The 18,666-nt window shown below is 49.8% G+C and overlaps 2 protein-coding genes and 1 long non-coding RNA gene across 4 annotated transcripts; 2 read left to right on the top strand and 1 right to left on the bottom strand.

Annotated features, from left to right (window-relative positions):
• The first annotated feature begins 1,049 nt into the window (after positions 1–1,049).
• Positions 1,050–4,867, top strand: KRT75 (keratin 75). The gene is made up of 9 exons (NM_001001314.3): positions 1,050–1,590; positions 1,875–2,089; positions 2,400–2,460; positions 2,569–2,664; positions 2,930–3,094; positions 3,660–3,785; positions 3,976–4,196; positions 4,334–4,368; positions 4,473–4,867. Exons 1-9 carry the CDS (start codon positions 1,108–1,110, stop codon positions 4,679–4,681), a joined length of 1,611 nt encoding a protein of 536 aa, NP_001001314.3. The 5' UTR covers positions 1,050–1,107; the 3' UTR covers positions 4,682–4,867.
• On the bottom strand, positions 4,775–15,830 carry LOC112530948. The gene is made up of 4 exons (XR_003072665.2): positions 15,728–15,830; positions 14,238–14,328; positions 12,282–14,069; positions 4,775–9,823 (listed from the first exon to the last, which is right to left on the bottom strand). It is a non-coding gene; the product is annotated as an uncharacterized LOC112530948 (long non-coding RNA).
• Positions 13,467–17,355, top strand: LOC426897 (keratin, type II cuticular Hb4-like). 2 transcript variants are annotated; one of them, XM_015300378.3, is made up of 9 exons: positions 13,467–13,552; positions 13,883–14,091; positions 14,483–14,543; positions 14,825–14,920; positions 15,142–15,306; positions 15,432–15,557; positions 15,648–15,868; positions 16,109–16,143; positions 16,224–17,355. In XM_015300378.3, exons 1-9 carry the CDS (start codon positions 13,487–13,489, stop codon positions 16,370–16,372), a joined length of 1,128 nt encoding a protein of 375 aa, XP_015155864.3. In that variant the 5' UTR covers positions 13,467–13,486; the 3' UTR covers positions 16,373–17,355. The 2 variants fall into 2 exon arrangements, with proteins under 2 accessions (XP_015155864.3, XP_424505.6); XM_424505.7 differs by having other exon boundaries at positions 16,239–17,355.
• Positions 17,356–18,666: the final 1,311 nt, after the last annotated feature.

Here is an 18,666-nt window from a genome sequence, read left to right on the forward strand (position 1 = left end):
CCCATGCACACAGTGCTACAGTGCAGGGCAGAGAGGGCTAGTCAGGACAGCGTGGATCACTGAAAAAGTGCATTATGGGCATTTCCTGGGAACTCTGACGAATTGGAGTGGAGGGAGTTGGCTGAGAACAATGCCACAGGAGCAGATCCCCAGCACTCAATTTCCTGGTGACTAAGAGTTATCGAAAGGGGAAGAGAAGAGACGTGGGGAGGAGAGCCTGGGAACAAGCTGGGTGAGGGCACGGTTGGCCGTCAGTTAGGGAATGGCTCAATATCTGTGAGGTGAAGCCGTGCGGAATCGCCAGCTCAGGCTATGCCATCACTGACAGCCAGAGCTCCCTCCCAGCTCACGCCGTGATATTTCATCATTTGTTGTCAGTCTGAATCAGGATGATTTGCAGACTCATTTCACAGAAAGAAAAGGCCTGAAGGTATTTTTCACTAAGCAACTTCCATGTCCTTCCCATTCCCCAAATGGTTCCCAATAGCTGATGACCCGAGACCTCCATCAGTGCCCATTGCCACGTTGGCTTTGACCATCACCTCTTTCTTCCTTTTTCCTATCATCTCAAGTTAAATATCACATTCGGACATGAGAAGAAAAGCCCAGAACACCCAACAAGTTGAGGCCCGATGTGCTGATGCTGATGGCTTTACTCAGAATCTCAGAAGGAAAACATAGACCCACAATCAGAGATTTCCCAAACCGCAGAGTGCTGCAGAGTGAAAAAATGCGCTTTTACGCAAGGAAGGGACTGATTCACCCATGAAATAGAGATGAGCGAGTGCTTACCCAACACGGACAATGCACTGCAGAAAGGAGTGGGGAAGGGGTGGCTGTGAGCAGCCTTTGGTGTTTTTGCAGGTATTTCAACAGCCAGACCATGACTGTCCCAAAAAACGCAACAGCTGCAACTTTGTGGGTGATTGGCATCGCGGTGAGGCATGCCGAGCCCAGTTAATCAGTCTGGTGAGCAGCACACCAAACCCATCCCCAACTCGTAAGGGGATAAAAGGGCCAACCTCAGCCCAGGGAGCACAACCTCACCTCGCTGCACTCCTCCTCATCCTCACTGCTCTGCTCTTCCAACCTCTCACGTCGGCTGTGATGTCTCGGCAGTGCACCGTGAGGAGCCAGGGCCGGACTGGCTTCAGTGCTGCATCTGCCTTCATCCCGAGTGCCTGCAGCACCGGGTTCGTCTCACGTTCCGTGGCTCAAGGTGGCAGCTGCAGCACTGCTGCAGGGTATGGAGGATTTGGAGGAGGTTTTGGAAGCAGAAGCCTCTACAGCGTTGGCGGATGCAAGAGGATCTCTATGGCTGGAAGAGGCAGTGGATTCTATGGACCTGCAGGGTTTGGTGCTGGCACTGGGATCTCCTGTGGGTTTGGTGGTGCTTTTGGATTTGGTGGGGGCATGGGAGGCCCTGGATTCCCCGCTGTCCCCACTGGGGGCATCCAGGAGGTCTCCGTCAACCAAAGCCTTCTGAAGCCCCTCAACCTGGCGATCGACCCCAGCATCCAGAGCATCCGTAAGGAGGAGAAGGAGCAGATCCAAACCCTCAACAACAAATTTGCCTCCTTCATCGACAAGGTGAGCCATGAGATTTCTTGGCTGTGCCATGCTGATTCTTCAGTGGAAAAGCACAAAGCAAGGCAAACTGCATCTCTGTGAGCCATGCTGCTTTTGATGCAAAGCTATTTCTATCAGCAGCAGCCAGGGAATAAAACCTGCAGGTTGTTTGGTTTGAAACCATTAATTCATCCCACACAGTGAAAGCAGCAGAGGGGAAATGGTGCTTTGGGATGTAGGGAAGCAGAGCTAGGGAAAACCATCCTAAAGTCACTACTTCTGAAGTAGCTGCTTTCTCCTTCCAGGTCCGGTTCCTTGAGCAAGAAAACAAAGTCCTGGAGACCAAGTGGGCCCTTCTGCAGGAGCAGGGGCACAAAACAGTCAGAAACAACATTGAGCCCCTCTTCGAGGCTTACATCAACAACCTCAGGAGGCAACTGAGCAGCTTGCTGGCGGACAAGGAGAACATAGGTGGGGAGCTGAGCAAGGTGCAGAGCCTGGCTGAGGACTTCAAGAGCAAGTAAGTCTTTGTTTGGGGTCTGCTTGGTGAGCAGGGTGGGCAGTGCTCCATTGCACCTGTGCAGTCAGACAAGGAAAAAAGGCCTTTTTTGTCGTATTATTTTCCTGACATAAAGCTCTTAATAATGCCCAGGATTAAGTTTGCATATGTGACATACACAACCCCATGGCTGAAACTCAGAGGCAGAAAGCTATAGGGCCAGGAGACCAAGGTACCAAGCTGTTCCTCTAAAGAAAGTTGAATCAGGTCCTACAAACACTTACAAAACTTCTGCATAAGCCCATAGCAACCATCCATTTCCATCCCACAGATATGAAGAGGAGATCAACAAGCGCACAGCTGCTGAGAATGAGTTTGTGATTCTGAAGAAGGTGGGTGCATGCATGCTGCACCTCCTGCTGCTGCACAGCTGCTGCAAGAAACACTGCAGCTTCTCCTCTGGAAGCAGCTTCATTCCTGTGCTGTGCTTCTTCCCCTAGGAGGTGGATTCTACCTATATGACCAAGACAGAGCTGCAAGCCAGGCTGGATGCCCTCCTGGAGGAGATAGACTTCCTCAGAGCCCTCTATGAAGCAGTAAGCACCTTCCCAGGACCCTCATATCCTGCCCATTTTCTAACATCTTTGCTTCCTTTTCCCACCTCAGTAGCTCAGGATGGATTATTTTCCACTCTGTTGCACTACGTACCTCCACACTTCTTCCATTTCACCTGCTGTATTCACCCCTCCTGGAAGATCTGCAGAAAAAAATCACTTTACAAACACAGCTCTGTCTTCCACTGGGGCCTGGAGCAAGAGACGTGACCCCTAGCGACTCACCCAAACCCCACTGCTTTGTCAGGAGCTGTCTCAGCTGCAGAGCCAGATCGCCGACACCTCCGTCATCCTGACCATGGACAACAACCGCAGCCTGGACATGGACAGCATCATTGCTGAGGTGAAGGCACAATATGAGGACATCGCCAAGCGCAGCCGGGAGGAGGCTGAGTCCTGGTACCAGTCCAGGGTGAGTGCCCAGGATGGGTTCTGCAAAGGCCAAACCATGCTCCCTTTCCCAGCTCCCCAAGGGTAGGTCCTATTGGGACTTTTACAGCAGAGGATGCCTTTAGATTTAATAAACCCATAAAGCTCTTAAGTGCTGGTTCGGGATTGAAAAGAGACACACACCTCTGAGCAGAAATACTACTTTATCTGGTAGTGATAGGACAAGGGGAAATGGGTTTAAGATAAAAGGGGGAAAGTGAGGTGAGGTGTAGGGAGAAAATTCTTTACTCAAAAGGTGGTAAGACCCTGGCACTGCTGCCCTGAGAAGTGTGGATGCCCCATGACTGGGGGTGCTCAAGGACATGAATGGGGCCCTGGTCTGATGGAGAGGAGGGAGCAGCCCAGAGCAGGGGTGGGGCTTGGGGGGTTGTAATGACACTTAAGCCATGCTGTGATTACATGGTTCTGTGTAATCTTTAAGGAGCCTTCCAACCCAATCATCCCATGGTTCCATGATATGATACTCACAGACTGCTTCACTTTACAATGCTGGATTCTGCCCTGACCTCTGTTCCTCTCCCTGGCAGTACGAAGAGCTGCAGGCTACTGCAGGCAGGCACGGGGATGACCTCCGCAGCACCAAGCAGGAGATCTCTGAGCTCAACCGGCACGTCCAGCGGCTGCGGGCTGAGATTGACAGCGTGAAGAAACAGGTACGGTTCTAACGCAAAGACTCAATAAAGTCCAGCAAATAACTATAAATGCACCTCAGTGAGTTCTGCTGGATCCTAAATCAGTTAATTCAAAGCCTTCTGCACCTATAGCCACGCATCACGACTGTAGGGTGCAGTGAACTGCTCTATGCTCTAGATGGGGAATTCAGACACTGTTTTTCCTCCCCAGTGTGCCAGCTTGCAGACAGCCATTGCAGACGCTGAGCAGCGCGGGGAGATCGCCCTGAAGGATGCCAGGGACAAACTGGCTGAGCTGGAGGCAGCCCTGCAGCAGGCAAAGGCAGACCTGGCCCGGCAGCTGCGCGAGTACCAGGAGCTGATGAACGTCAAGCTGGCCCTGGACATCGAGATTGCGACCTACAGGAAGCTGCTGGAGGGCGAGGAGTGCAGGTGGGTGAAGCCAAGCTGTGCAGTTGCAAACTCTGCATCTTCCCCCAGCAATATTTTACAGATGTTCTGTCGGCTTTTCAAGCAGCTCTTGTTCATGGCCTCCCCTTAAATGCATACTGTCTTCTGCTCAATTCCAGGCTCTCTGGAGAAGGTGCTGGTGCAGTGAACATCTGTAAGTACCCTCCAAAGATAGTTTTGTGACTTTTCCATCTGTCTGCCAGCCTCTCTGTCCATCTGTTTGTGGGTGCCTCTGATGAGTGTGTTCTTCTCTTGCAGCTGTGACCAGAACCTCTGTAGGATCGGGATATGGAAGCGGGAGCTGCCAGGGCTTCAGAGGCAGCAGTGGGGCTGGAGCTGGGCTCTGTGCTGGAGGAATGGGCTTCAGCTCTGGGAGCGGACAAGGCATGGCAGGGTCATGTGTGGTCGGTGGAAGCAGCTCCAGCATGCAGTACATCAGCAGCTCTTCAACCAAGAGGTGCTACTGAGGTCCAACAGCCATGTGCCGCTCTGTCCCTCATGTTGTGTGCAGTCCTCACCCTGTTACTTGCAGAAAGTTTGGAATTCCAAGTTGTCTGCCCTTATTTATGTAAATGCCTTGCTCCTGTTTGTTCTTAGATGCTCCAAAAGCCTCACATCCCAGCGTTTGTCTAATAAAAGGCATGTGAAATTCATTCTGTTGCATTTTCCTTTTAATTTCAATGACTTTACATGGCCATGGTGGCATTATCATCTCTTTAGCAGAAGGTGAACACAAGTCACACACATAACAGTTGAGACCTCTCCTTCCATGGCTGTCACTTACACCCAACAGGAACAAGGAGTGGGGGCGTCCCGTTCCCATTTGTCCAGCAAGATTTTTTGGCATCAAACTCCAAGGGAAAGGGAAATTTCCATCTCTTGCCTGCACACACCAGAGAAAACATCCCTCTCTCCTAATTTATGTCGTGGCATCTCAGCAGTGTCATGCCAGCTTGATCACCCCCAAACCCCTGTAATTTTTCAAGGTTTTGTGTGATGACTCATGCAGGGACATAATTCAGTTTTCCCAAGAAGTTCAGCCCATGTGTTCTGTACGTGCAATAGCTGCAGGGGTTGATAAAATGCTGGCATTGGTACCACCATAATTAGAAACTGCAAAAACTCATCAAAGCCCCAGACTCATCCTTTTAGGGAAGAGCCATGTCCAGTGTGACCCAGCTATGCTGGGTAAGCGAAGTGCTGGAGGCAAACGTGACTCCCTGATCAACTCCTGGCCTAGAGAAAGAGATAAAAAAGCCCAACTTCTCATTAATCCTCCAGATCTGAGCACAACAGTGCACTACCATAAGGAAATGGCCCATTCTTCAACACCTACCCTTCCATCTTTGGCATCTCTGGACATGATTTCCACTTCCACGCAGAACAGAATTTGGCTTGCTGGAGGCCATGCAAACGCTATCCAGTAGCAAACAGGCACCTGATAGCTGCATTTCTACAGCCAGCATGCTTTCTCTCTGTAGATACCTCAGCATCCAGCATTATGGCCAAGCAAAGCACCCAGGCTTCCCCTGTAGCAAGCAGAAGGGCAGAAGTGCCTCCCAGACTATCCCCTTCATCACAAGAACTCATGCTTGCAAAGCAGAGGAGCACACCATGACCTCCAGCTGCCCCTTGCCTCGACCACATGTTGCTCCTGGAAGAAAAGCCAGGTTTCCCTTAGCAAAGCCATCAAATTGGCATTTTCCACATCTCCACCACTCCCCTTGCGGCAGCTTCAGTTCCATCTGCTTTAAACTAAACGGGCACTGACACCAAGCTAAAAGCAAGCCCAAAGGGAACAATCAGACGTAGAGATATACATTTTCCCAGAAGAGATCAGCACCCTGAAAAATACAGGCTGGTTAATTTTATGAGCCTGGAGGTGGCCAACATGGAGCACCAGAGGGCTGGGTGATTAATGGGCTGGAAGTGTGTCCAGGTGCAGCACTGAGAGCTGATACACTTCATGTGGCACTGAGCTGCATGAGTTAGTGGGCACCGTGGTGATGGCTTGATGGTTGGACTTGCTGATCTTAGAGGTCTTTTCCAGCCTTAATGAGTCTATGATTCCACCACCCAGCCCTCTGCACAAGCCCAGAACACAGAAGGATTTAAGGCAGGGGTCACTCCAGGGCCAAACCTGGAGATCTTTGTCCATCTCCCATCTCATCCCTCTGCAGCCACACTGAAGTTAGCTAGCCACACGTCAGGACCTCTGAGGGGTTTGGTGCTCTTTCCACCACTGCGCCCATTCCCCAAAGCACCTTCAGCTCCTTCTCCATGTCCCACAGCAATGGAGGAAGTGTGGGATGGATCTGCAGTGGGTTTGGCAGCAGGAGCCTTCCCAGCCCAGAGGGAAGCAAGAGGATTTCCAGGAGCAGAGGGCACTGCTCTGCCAGGTCAGGGTGCAGCCATAGTGGGTGTGATGGAGGGCTTGGGTTTGGAAGAAGATGTGGCCCTGGAGGGATTCAAGGGATTGTGGTCAACCCAAACCTCCTGGTCAATATTAACTTGGAGATCAGCCCCAGTGCAGTGAGTGCATTAGGAGAAAAAGGATCAGATCAAAGCCCTCACCAGCAGATTTGCCTCCTTCATTAGCAAGGTGAGGCTCATTTCACCCATCCATGCTGGCATAGTTGTCATTATCTGTCGAGTGGGATCAGGACTGCTCTCCATGTCAGACATTCACTTCTGAATCCCTGATAGAGTTCAGGAGCTGAGTGAGTAGGGCTGGGTAAGGAGCATACTACTTCTCCAGATTTCTTTGCAATTGAACACTGCTCCTCCTATCCAAACATCCCTATCAATGAGCCATCACTGATGCTGAAGGCCACGTGGGAAGAGTTTAAGACCCAAGGCAACCCAGAACCGTGAGACCTCAGCAAGGACTAACCTGACCTGGCATTCTCCAGCTGCTGTATAAATAGCAGCACTCTACACCTTGCATGGCATCTGCCTTTTCTTATTATTATTACCATTATTTCTACTGCTTTTTTAAACCAGGAGCACACTGACCACTTCTTACTGATGTGGGTTCCTCTCCAGGAGAGAAAATCTGCCGAAAAAAACGAGGATTAATTTTAAGTGTGCGCTTAAGTGCTGCTTTCTCTCTCTGAAATAATAGCACCCCTTACTCCTGATGGTTGGGTTCCAGCGCTGCTGGAAGCCAGGAGGTAATTTCCACCCCATGGAAAGTCTCTGAAGGTTTCGGCTCAGCTCATTAACTCTTTAGGAGGAGCTGCTCCTTCTCATCCACTCTATGTACTTTGGAAAAACTTCTGTCAAGCCTCAGTGTCTGCTACCATACCCCCGGGGGACGCACTGCGTAATGGATTTGAGTAAGTAAGGAGCTTAAATCGTTAGTGTGGAACCAGAAAAACAAGAGAGGAGAGTGAGGAGCAACTGAAAAGAAGGGCACAGCACCCTCTGCTCTGCCTTTCTGGGGAGGGAGATCATGGTCTGACACCTCTGTGACCTTCACCAGCAGGAGGGATGAAGATGTTTTAGGACAGGGTACATCTCTTTCTCCATTAGCTTCAGCAGGAAACCCCAAATCCTCAGTTTCCAGGGAGCTGAATGGGGGTGAATCCTGGCTGTAAGCCCCCACCCCACCAGTCAAACTGGAGGCAGTAACATCAGCGGGGTTAAAAACACAAGGAAACCATCCCTAGTTCAGTGCCATTGTTCTTAGCTCCCCCCAACCTTTGTATGGAAGAGGGAGAGAGGCAAAGAAGTTTAATGTGGATTCTTCTATTTACACACATTAAACAGAGCAATGCTACTTTCTACAGCCTGGTGCCCTGCAAACATCAAATGATTGGTTCTGCTTTTCTCTTTCATGCTCATTATAAAAAAAGGGAGGTTTGCAAATGCAGTTGTTATGGGGCCAAGGATTCCCTCCCATTCAAATTAGAAACACAGCCCAGAACCCAACGATAGATGTGTGCTTAAAAGCAGCTCAAGTTTCTCTTCAGCAAAGGAGACGAGTGGGATATTACCAAATACCCCAAGCTCACAAATGTGGTTTAAAATGATCATTTGGGGATGGTTGTGCAGCAAAAGCCCATTTTTCTGGGAGAAAAGAGGGTGAAAGCTCTGCTTCTCATCCCACAGTTTCCAACGAGGCCATCTCACGTGCATTGCCTACTCCTCCCTCCACCTTTGTTCCCCTTCAAGGCAGCCACGATGGCTTGCCAACCTCACCTAAAGCAGGAGGAGTTTCATCTCCTGCTCTTGTGGGATCCCCAGGAGCGGGAGGAGATCCACCACTGATTCTTGTGCCATGGAGCTGGTGGTAGAGGGTGCCCAGGGCTGGGATGTGTCAGCAGCATGAGCCTGGATGGCAATGCAGAGATATAGCCATGATCCCTCTGGCATGGGGTTGGCTGGAGTCTCTGGATTTGGCTGTGGGGTTGGTGGACTCCTCAGGGTCTGCACACCCATTGCCCAGATCCCCATCAAGAAGCTCAGGCTGCAGATGGACCCAGTTTTGCTGCTACCTGCAGAGAAGTTGGTTCTCTAAGCCTCATTTTTACATCCCTTGAATCCTAAACTGAAACAGAATTATCCCTCCTTTATCCCACCTCTGTAATGAGTAACTTAGGGCTTTTCATACAGTAACAGCAGAGACATTTTTCAGAACAGCCTTCTCATAAGAAGATGTCAGTTGACACACTTTGGGTGTCTGCTTTCTCCATTCACCCACTACTGTCCTGAACAATACTAATTGCATCCCTCAATTTGCCGCTTCTGGGACTGTAGTTGTTCCCTTCTGTATCACCAGTAACAAATCTTTACTCTCTGAATTTCAGCTCCAACTGCTGGAGCAGAGTAATGAGGGGCTGGAGGGACCACATGGGGCTTTCTGCAGGAGCAGAAGTGTTACAACAGCAACGCTGAGCTAATGTTGGGAACTTCTATTGCCAACTGGAAGAGGCAGCAGGATGTTCTGGGAGGGGAAAGATCCAAGCTGGCAACAGAACTGAGCAATATGCAAGGTATCATGGAAGACTACAGGAAAAAGGAAGTTTAAAAAAGAAAGAAAGAAAAAAAAAAAAAGATGAAAGCTCCAAAACTAGAGCTGGAATGGATCTGGTTCATTTTAAGTTGGCAGAGCTGCACAAGATGCAATGTCACCAGCGATGTCCAGCTTGTGTTGGCATCTGTCTCCATGTTGGCATTGGGCATTTGGAGGTGAGGCAAGAGGAAGAGATCAAATTCATGCATAGGTTGAATAAAAAGGAGTAAAACTATGTTTTTTCTTCCTCTTGCAGGCATGGAGAGGAAATTAACAGGCAAAGGTGTGCAGGGAAGGAGTGTGTTCTGCTCCAAGAGCTGAGGGCTTTTCAGACCAACTCAAACACTTCTGTAGGGCTTTTGGTAGGAACAGCAGGGAACGTTGATGGAGGGACAGCGGTGAGAATGCATCTCACTCTCCAGAGACTCTAGAGGGACCTACAGGCCAACTTTTGGGAAGATTTAATTAAAGGAGTTGAATCCCACCTTCAGTCAGTCAGTCAGTTTGTAGCTCAACGTGGCCCTCTGGGACATTTGTGTACCCCAGCTGATCAGACCCTTCTCTGCTCTGCCCAGCAACGTTCCTCTTGTGCCTAAGAGGATGAGAGAGGAAATCCATTTAATAACACAGTAAAACTCATGTCCTTGAAAGGAGCAGCGCTGGGAGCTGTAATCCTATTGCATGTGGCATTAAGCAGAATGCTCCTTCATTGCATAAACCCTTCTGACGTGCTTGGGGACATGGATAGTGTCTCCATGGGCAAAGCCAAGCTGGAAGCCAAGGTGGAGTCCCTCACCCATAGTCAGCCTCCAGAGGAGCCCATATGCAGAGTAACCACTTCTTTTACTTTTCCTCCAACCCATGCCTCTTGGGGAGGCCCACAGAGTTCAGCTCTTACAGCCCATCACTTAAGATCAGGAAGATTTTTGGTATTCCATGCATACATCAGACCAGTTCTCCACATTTCAAAGGCACTACTGTTGCATTGCATGGGCAAGATCCTAAGGAATCCGTTTCTACTTGACGTCAGTGCCATAGAAAAGGACAACTGCTCACCTTGCTGCTGCCCCCAGGGAATCATTCGGATCCAGACAGCCATGAAACCAAAGCCTGGAGATGGGTGACAGCACTGCTGTCATCCAAAGCTTTTGGACATCCAAAGCTTTTGGACGCCGCTAAAAGAAGCTGGGCTGACAGAGTCCTACAACAAGGGACATTCACAAAAGGATTTATGCCCCACTTCTGCTTCTTCAGACTTCCCAAGTTGGGCTGAAGATGCTCTTTAAAGATCTGTTGTCTCAGCCACGTGCTGTTTGGTACATCCTCTGCTAACACCTTCACACACAGAGCTGCTATGGTGTAAATGAGTCAGCTGTGACCCCAGTGATAAAGATCTCGGTCTTACAGCTTGAGATTGGAGGCTGCAACCCCAGCACCACGCAGCAGTTCTCATCACTGACGTCTCCTCACTCTGGTATTTATTTTCATTGTGTTTTCTCTCTCCAGAGTATGAGGAACTGAGAGAAGCTGCTGGCAAACACAGCTTGTGTAACATAAAAAACCAAAATTACGGAGCTGAATTGGGTGATTCAGAGACAACTGGAGAACATGAAAACACCAAAGCCCAGGGAAGGATGACTCAAGGACAGTAATGTGCCAATGGTAATTCCCAGGCTGTGGATTTCCAACTCCTCCACGAGAGAAAGGGAGCAATTAAGTCTGTTTTGATCATAGAATCATTTGAGTTGGAAGGGACCTTTAAAGGCCTTCCAGCCCAACCCCCCTGCAATGCACAGGGACATCCACAGACTGATGAAATACACATCAGCTGCTCAACTCTTGCACTTGCTGATAATCCAAAGTAAGGAGCAAAACGCTCTGTGGGTGCTGGTCCAGCCTGCAGGAGGTTTACAAGGGGGAAATCAACAATGCATCCAAGCCCATCAGCTCCCTTTACAGCCACCACCTCTCTAATTGTAACCACAGGAGGCACCGGGGGCAAAAGCATCATCACTCCAGATGCTGCTTGTACCACTGCACAGTGGCAGAAAGAGCTCCAATATCAAAGGTGCATCCTCTATAACCTCACAAAAAAAAAAGGGGGGGGGCCACCGCATGTTCACCCCCACACACACTTCTTCCACTTTCACCACTCACCCAAGCATCTCACTCCAATCCTGCTCAAGCCAACTAGCACTGCTTGGTTTAACTGATCTAGCTCAAAACATCTTGGTGGGTCTTCTTGGAGTCCAACATCATGCTCAGCTCCTTTGTCCCATTGAGCCAGAGGACCTGAAGCTTCATTCAGGGACCCCTCTCCTTTTGGGATGGGTACCCTGTGTGGCCACCTACCTCTTACAACCCTTCCCCTGTACAGCCGCCTTCAGTGTTACTTGCCTCACTAACATGAGAAAGTGTTTCCCAAAAGGAGAAGGAAAAAATGGCATTTAGAAGATACCAAGGGAAGAGATGCACACACAGAGCCATGAAATGGAACCAGAGCCCAAACTGGAGCAAGGTGACCTGACAGGAGGATGAAGGACACTGTGGAATCACCAGATTTGCTCCATCCTCTCATGCACCATCCCTGGAAAGTCTTTGAGGGCCCTGGAGCCGAGGAGTCCAGTGAGGCTACTAATTTGGGCTTGCAATCAACCACTGAACAAGGAAGGGGAAAAATGCAGTAAACAAAACCCAGCCATTAGCTTGGAACTTCCACCCTGCCCCTAGAAAGCATGCTGCCCTCCCACACGGTGACGCGGGCTCCAACGCTATTCCCATCTCTCCAAGCCATGGACGCACACACATGTGAATAGCAGAGGTGGGAGGAATGAAGCCTCGATGCTGCAATGACGGCACTCACCCAATGTGGGACGCAAAGGAGTGAGCCCCAAGCAAGGAAGGAGCCCTAGAGCTTAGGGACAAGGAGACAGCATTTTTTTCTGAGGATCTGGCCGATTTGGAGCATCCACAACAGCCATCGTGTTCCAAACGCAGGTCTCTATTTCAACTAACAGCCCTCAAAATAAGTTACAATGGAAAACACTCACCAGGAATCTGCAGAAAAACCTCCTTGACAAACACACCTGGTCCCAATGACATTTGCCAGGCATTCAAAGATGTTGGCTTTGCCTATGGAAAGGCAACAAAAATGCGGTCATCTATCACTAACCTGAACTCAAGGCTTTGTTTGCTAACTCTCAATGAATTCACATTTATTACTGATATCATTTATTAAACATCTGGTTGTATCACAGACTCGTTCAGGTTGGAAAAGACCTCCGAGATCTCCCAGTGCAACCCCAACCCATCCCACCATGCCCATTGACCATGTCCCCAAGTGTCACATCTCCATGGTTCTTGAACCCCTCCAGGGATGGTGACACCACCACCTCCCTGGGCAGCCTGTGCCAATGCATCACCACTCTGTCAGAGAAGAAATAGTTCCTAATATACAGCTGCATTCTCCTTCAGAGCTCTTACTCACAAGCTGAGGTAGCAGCAGAACATAAAGCTAGGGAAGCACTTGGATGAGTGAGAACTTGACATCTTCATCCAACCTATAACAAGGCAAAAGCTTTCACATTCCTGAAAACAAGGAGCACTAGCACAAGTCCTGGTTTTCACTGTGATTACACAAGACTTCAGGATGACCCCATTGAATTAACAGCAGTCTTCAATTGCGGTATGGGGCAAATCTGCTTTCTCCATTGGTGAGCACAGCGTATGCTAAGCAGCTCCTACTCTGCATCATAAACATCTTGTGGAAGTTTCATGCAGCCTCGCCCCGTTTTCACCACAAATAAAAGGAAGAAGGTGCTGCACTGGAGGCAGAGGGAACTGCACTGGGGCCCAGCACACCACCTGCACCTAGCCCTCCCCACCAGCAGCCATGTCCTGCTCCTATGGCACCAATGTTGGCCGTGTTGGCAATTTCAGCTCATCCTCTGTTGCTCTCTCCAGGAATGGGCAAAGCTTTGGTAGAGTCTTGTGTCGCCAGCGCGGGTTGGGTTCCTTCAGCACCAGGAGCCTCAGCGGTGTGGCATCCTCCAGGCCCAGAATAGCTGTAGGAAGGTGTCCTCCTATGAGATGTGGATATGGTTTAGGTGCTGCTGGAGCAGGATTGGGCTGCAGAGGTGCTGGCTTTGGCTACAGGGTTGGTGGATCCTCCAGGCCGTGCACCATCGTACCCATCACTGTCAATGAGAAACTGCTACAACCACTCCAACTGGAGCTCGACCCCAACGTGCAGACCATGAAGTACCAAGAGAAGGAGCAGATCAAGACCCTCAACAACAAATTTGCTTCTTTCATCGAGAAGGTGAGCAGAGAAACCCCCCCACAGCTCCAGTCCCAGGGAGGTCTAGCATGGAAAGGGCGAGAAATCCTGGAAATACAGCTCTGTTTTAGACACTGAGGACAACTTCAGAATGTCAGTTGAGCACCAAGGTGTTCTTTTCTAGACGTGTTACGGGTTTTATGCATTTCCACAAGGCTTACCCACAAAAACCATATGCACAAAAGAACAGTGGAGCAGGAAACACTGTATTCAGGTGTACTAAGGGGTGCACTTTATGGCTGTTGCATGGACATCACCTCTCACAGCCACTTAACCCTCATCTCATTTCCTATTTTGCTCTCTGGGATTCAGGTGCGATTACTGGAGCAGCAGAACGAGGTGCTGGAGACCAAGTGGAGCTTTCTGAAGGGTCAGAAACATGGCAGGAACACCATCGTGCCCATGTTGGAGGCTTGTATTGGGAACTTGAAGAAGCAGTTGGAAGCACTGGGGTGCAACAGAGCCCGGTTAGAAACACAACTGAAAGCAGTCCAAGAGGCTTTGGAAACCAATAAGAAAATGTAAGTGAGAACATTTTGATATAATAAACGGTCCCCAAAGAACAGGATCATAAAACCATGTCCCAGCTTATGGAGGTGGACCAAACAGAGGAGGCATCTCCTCTAGATTCTCCCACTCTTTCCTAACACAAGGAATTAACACTTACAGCAATTCCAAGCGGTCCTCTGCTCTCTGGTGCAGAAGTCAAATCAGAACAGTTCTGCTGCTCTCTGAAAGCAAGCCTGCTTTCCCATGGGCTACGGAACAAGAACAAAACATCCCTTAATATCATCTGGGGAAAAGGGGAAAAAAAAATAAATAGGAGGAGTTCCATTTCTTGGAGTAAGGCTGCAGAATCGCAAACAAAGATGTAATTGTGCTGAGCTTGAAGTTTCCCATTTTCCCACACAGATATGAGGATGAACGCAGCCGGCGGAGCAGCACTGAGAAGGAGTTGATTGCCCTGAAGAAGGTGAGCTAAGGCCATTTGAACCCTCCTGCTGTGTCCAGGTCTTTGGGGTGCATGCAGGCAGTGATTTCTCTCCCCAAAGCATCGCACAGAACAAGTACCAGCAGGAGCTGGTGCTCAGGTGTGCTTGAACTCAGACCAGCAGCAGTTGTGCAAGCGGGAGCTGGCGTGCAGCCACACTACCTGCACCCAAAGTCCCCCACCCCAAGGGCAGCCCCGAGTCGGCTCTCACTAATCAGCTTCCTCTAATCAACTTCCTCCTTCTCTCCCCACTGCCACTCCAGGACGTGGAATGCTTTTTCTTAAACAAAGCAGAGCTGGGGGCCAAGGTGGGAAGGATGGAAGGAGAGTTTGGCTTCCTCAGGGTGCTCTACGAGGAGGTAAGCAGCTCCCTGTTGCTTCAGCTCTGCATTTCTCAGGCAGATCTGGAAGGTCTATCCTGAAGGAGAGGGGAAGAATGGGTAATGTGGGGCAATGGTCAGCCCTTATGGTGAACGGGGGACCAACAATCCACCCCCCTGCTGTCACTGCAAAGGGAGGACCAAGTGTGCGAGTGGGGTTGGATGGGATCACAGTGCCAGCATCTCACTGTCACCTCCAGGAGAGCCACCAGCTGCGGGCCCACATCTCAGACACGGCAGTGGTTGTGCAGATGGACAACAGCTGGGATCCCAACCTGGATGGCATTGTTGCCAACGTCAAGGCTCACTATGAGGACACTGCCTGCAGGAGCAGGGCAGAAACTGAAGCCTGGTGTAAAGGCAAGGTGAGAAAAGCAGCCAGAAGGAGGATGTGGGTGCATCTTTCCTCTGAAAACCCAGAGTTGCTCTGATTTAACTCAAAGCACATGCTTTTGGGGACGCAAAACCCACATCTTTGGGGCTTTTGCAGTTCAAGGAGCTGCAAGTTACTGCAGGCAGAAATGCTGATAGTCTGCAAGAGAAGAAAAGAGAGGCGGCTGAGCTGGCACGGATGGTCAAGAAACTGAGCGGAGAAGTCAGGAGTGCCAAGGAGCAGGTGAGTACCACCAGGTGTGCTGTTCCATCAGAGTGATGCAGAAGTGCTGTTCCAAACGCATCACATTTAAAAATACCAACATCTTTGCAGTGCTGCAAACTGGAAACAGCCGTGGCTGATGCTGAGCAGCGCAAGGAAATGTCCATCAAGGATGCAAAGAGCAAACTCACCGAGCTGGAGGCAGCTCTGCAGAAGGCGAAGCAGGACCTGGCCCGGCAGCTGTGGGAGTTCCAGGAGCTGATGAACATCAAGCTGGCCCTGGACGTCGAGATCACGACCTACAAGAAGCTGCTGGAGGGCGAGGAGAGCAGGTGGGTGGCCAACACGAACACAAGACCCTTCAGATCCATGTGCCAGAATGGGAAAACCAACTGGGCAGTGCTTTTCAGAGCTGCCCTGTGGTAAATCCACCTCGCAGGTCAGCTCTTCCCACCAGTCCCACCACACCTGCACTGGTGCAAACAGAGGCTGTCCTGCTGCCTGCAAACATTTGAGGCTCACAGGGCTCTGCATGCGAGCACACATAACCACGTGCAACCTTTCCTCTGCAGGCTCTGTGCAGAAGGAGGCGTCCCCATCAACATCTGTAAGTCGGAGCATAAAACTTTTTCCAATCCTGAGCATCTCCAGCCTTTTCTCCCAACAATTCCCTAAGCTGAAACTCAGCTTTGCCTTTCACAGCTGTCTGCCATTCCCAAGGAGGTCTTGCCTACAGCCCAGAACCCGGCTTTGCTGGGTTGGCCAACGGAAGCTCATGCATTAGGAGTGGGAGCACCCACGTGAAGGTTGTGTCCATGGGCAAGTCGACCATGTAAAGAGCTGCAGATGAATGGCAAGGCTGGAAACGAAGCACAGTGCCTACCCTTCTGCCCACACACAGCAAGAGCCTGGCTGGTGCAGGAGCGCACACACCCAGCTCCCCAATGTTGCACACCTATTTTCCATGCAAAGGGATACAAAAAGCAAAGAGGGGTATTTCTGTCAAAGAGATCTGCTGTTTCTGCCAGGGAATTCTCGAAGCAAACCCCAAATCCTCTTCACAATCCCCTTCTTATGAGCAATTCATGTAAGAGGCCCTTGGTGTTAGTTCTTGCTCTTTCTGCTCCTACAGATCGAAGGATTAGGGTGAGGTGTAGGACAGAACAGCTGCCACCCATGAGCTTCTAATTAGGGCTTCATTCAGCCCTCTTGCATTAGCAACTCCCATATATAACCTATTACTATAACCTAGTTATATCAGCTGTCCTGATTTACTGATACACCCCTGGCATCAGCAGAACTCACCCAAAATTGCCTAGTTTCCCTACACATACCAATTTCACATCCCAAAGGGTGGATTTCAGTGGCTGTTGCTGTTTGGAGGTAGTTTGCTTTTTATTTGCATTACCTGTTTGGAAACTTATCCTTTTTCTTCAGGGTTTGTAATGGTCCGGCTCATCTAATGCCATAAATACCGTCCTAAATAAAGGATCACGGGGCCTGAGCCCACTGTCAGGAATGACAGGGGCTGATCCATCAATAAGCCTGGCTACAGGTCACAAAACTCCTCTGCTGTCATGTTCAAGGGATCCAGATCCAGCCTTAAATACATGGCATCAGCATCAATCACCTTTCCAATTCACCAGTACCTAATAAATTGAGCTGCTAGTCTAAGTACATTTATCCTATTTGAGGTCTGGGAAGGGGAGAGGACGCAGTGATTTATTTCTAACGACTTCACATTTTGTCAGCAATGCTTGTCAATGGCTTTTATCCCAGTTATGGCCTCGCATCTCCAATAAATCTACATAGCAATTCAGTTACGCAGTGGCTTCTTTTTGGGGAGAAGAAGGGTTGGTTTTGTCTTTGCCTCAGGATCTCAAATGTCAACACTTAGAGGGGTCTGACAGGCAGCTCCAAGCCCCATATCCCCTGACAAACCCCTCCCATCAGTGGTCTCCCATATCCCTCAATCTACCAATATTCTGCATGCAAGGAGCTTACAAACCTCCCTCCAAAGCACAGCTCTCTTCTTGCATGCATGGAGCAGGAGCCAACTCATGGGGTTACACGTCTTCATTAAGGCCGGGTGGAGCTCCAAATAATTTTCCTCCCAGGAAAAAAAAAGAAACCAAAACAAAACACCATTAAGAGGGCACTGACTAAGCAAAGATGCTCTCGCAGTTTGCATAAAGCTAACTGAAACTTCTCATTACCACCATCAGTGCCTAAATCCCCTGAGAACAGCACTGATTGCCCCAACTTGCCCAGGAACTCTTTGCATCCTGATGGTAGGAGCTGCTGGGTGGTTTGGGGCCAATTTGTCCTCCCTTTGCTCTGGTACCAGCTCTCAGCCCACACTGTACTGCAAGTGGTCCAGCGCCAGAGCACAGAGCATCCCCTTCCCCCTAGCAGAGTCTGGGGAACTTCTTTTCATCTTCACCAGGTGGAAGATTGGCTTTAGAATCTCATTAAGCCAATTAGGCTCCCCTGGTGCACCCCATCTTCCCAGGAGATGTGCTCCCACCTCACCCTTCTGTGCCTGGTAGAGCTCAGACCCAGCCTAACCCATAATAAACACAAGGTGACAACCTCAGTCAAGCTCAGGGCAGGGTTTTGGCCTTTGTAGCTGCTGAAAAACTGATGCAAAACACAAAACAAATGCAACTTGAATGCAGGGGAGCTGCAGAAAACCCCCAGCACCCAAAGCCTTCCTCCCAGTCCTTGTTGCCCCCAAGTCCTCACTGCTCTTCTGCCTCAGTTTCCCTATAGGGAATAACAGAACTTACCTCCTTTGTAAAACACTGGGGACAGCACACACCTCCAGAGCTCTCAGTCCTGTTGTTACAGCAACACACATCCACAGCCACATCCTGGTGTCTGCTGCTGGAGAGGGAGAACCAGAGGAGGGGAGAAACAGAAGGGCTGAGAGCAAGCAGAGCAGAAGCACTCAAAGGAGCACTGGCTTAGAGAATCAGATGAATTACATTATAAAGTATACTCAGATATTATAAATGCACATAAACATTATGCATTTTATCCCTCAGAAAGCAGGAAGAAGAGGCTGAAGCTGATAGCTTGGCTGTACACCTGCACAGAAACCAGCAATGCAGGAAGAAGGAAAAAAACA

The sequence above is a fragment of the Gallus gallus genome, chromosome 34 (genome assembly GCF_016699485.2).
Source record: "Gallus gallus isolate bGalGal1 chromosome 34, bGalGal1.mat.broiler.GRCg7b, whole genome shotgun sequence".
Taxonomy (NCBI): Eukaryota; Metazoa; Chordata; class Aves; order Galliformes; family Phasianidae; genus Gallus; species Gallus gallus.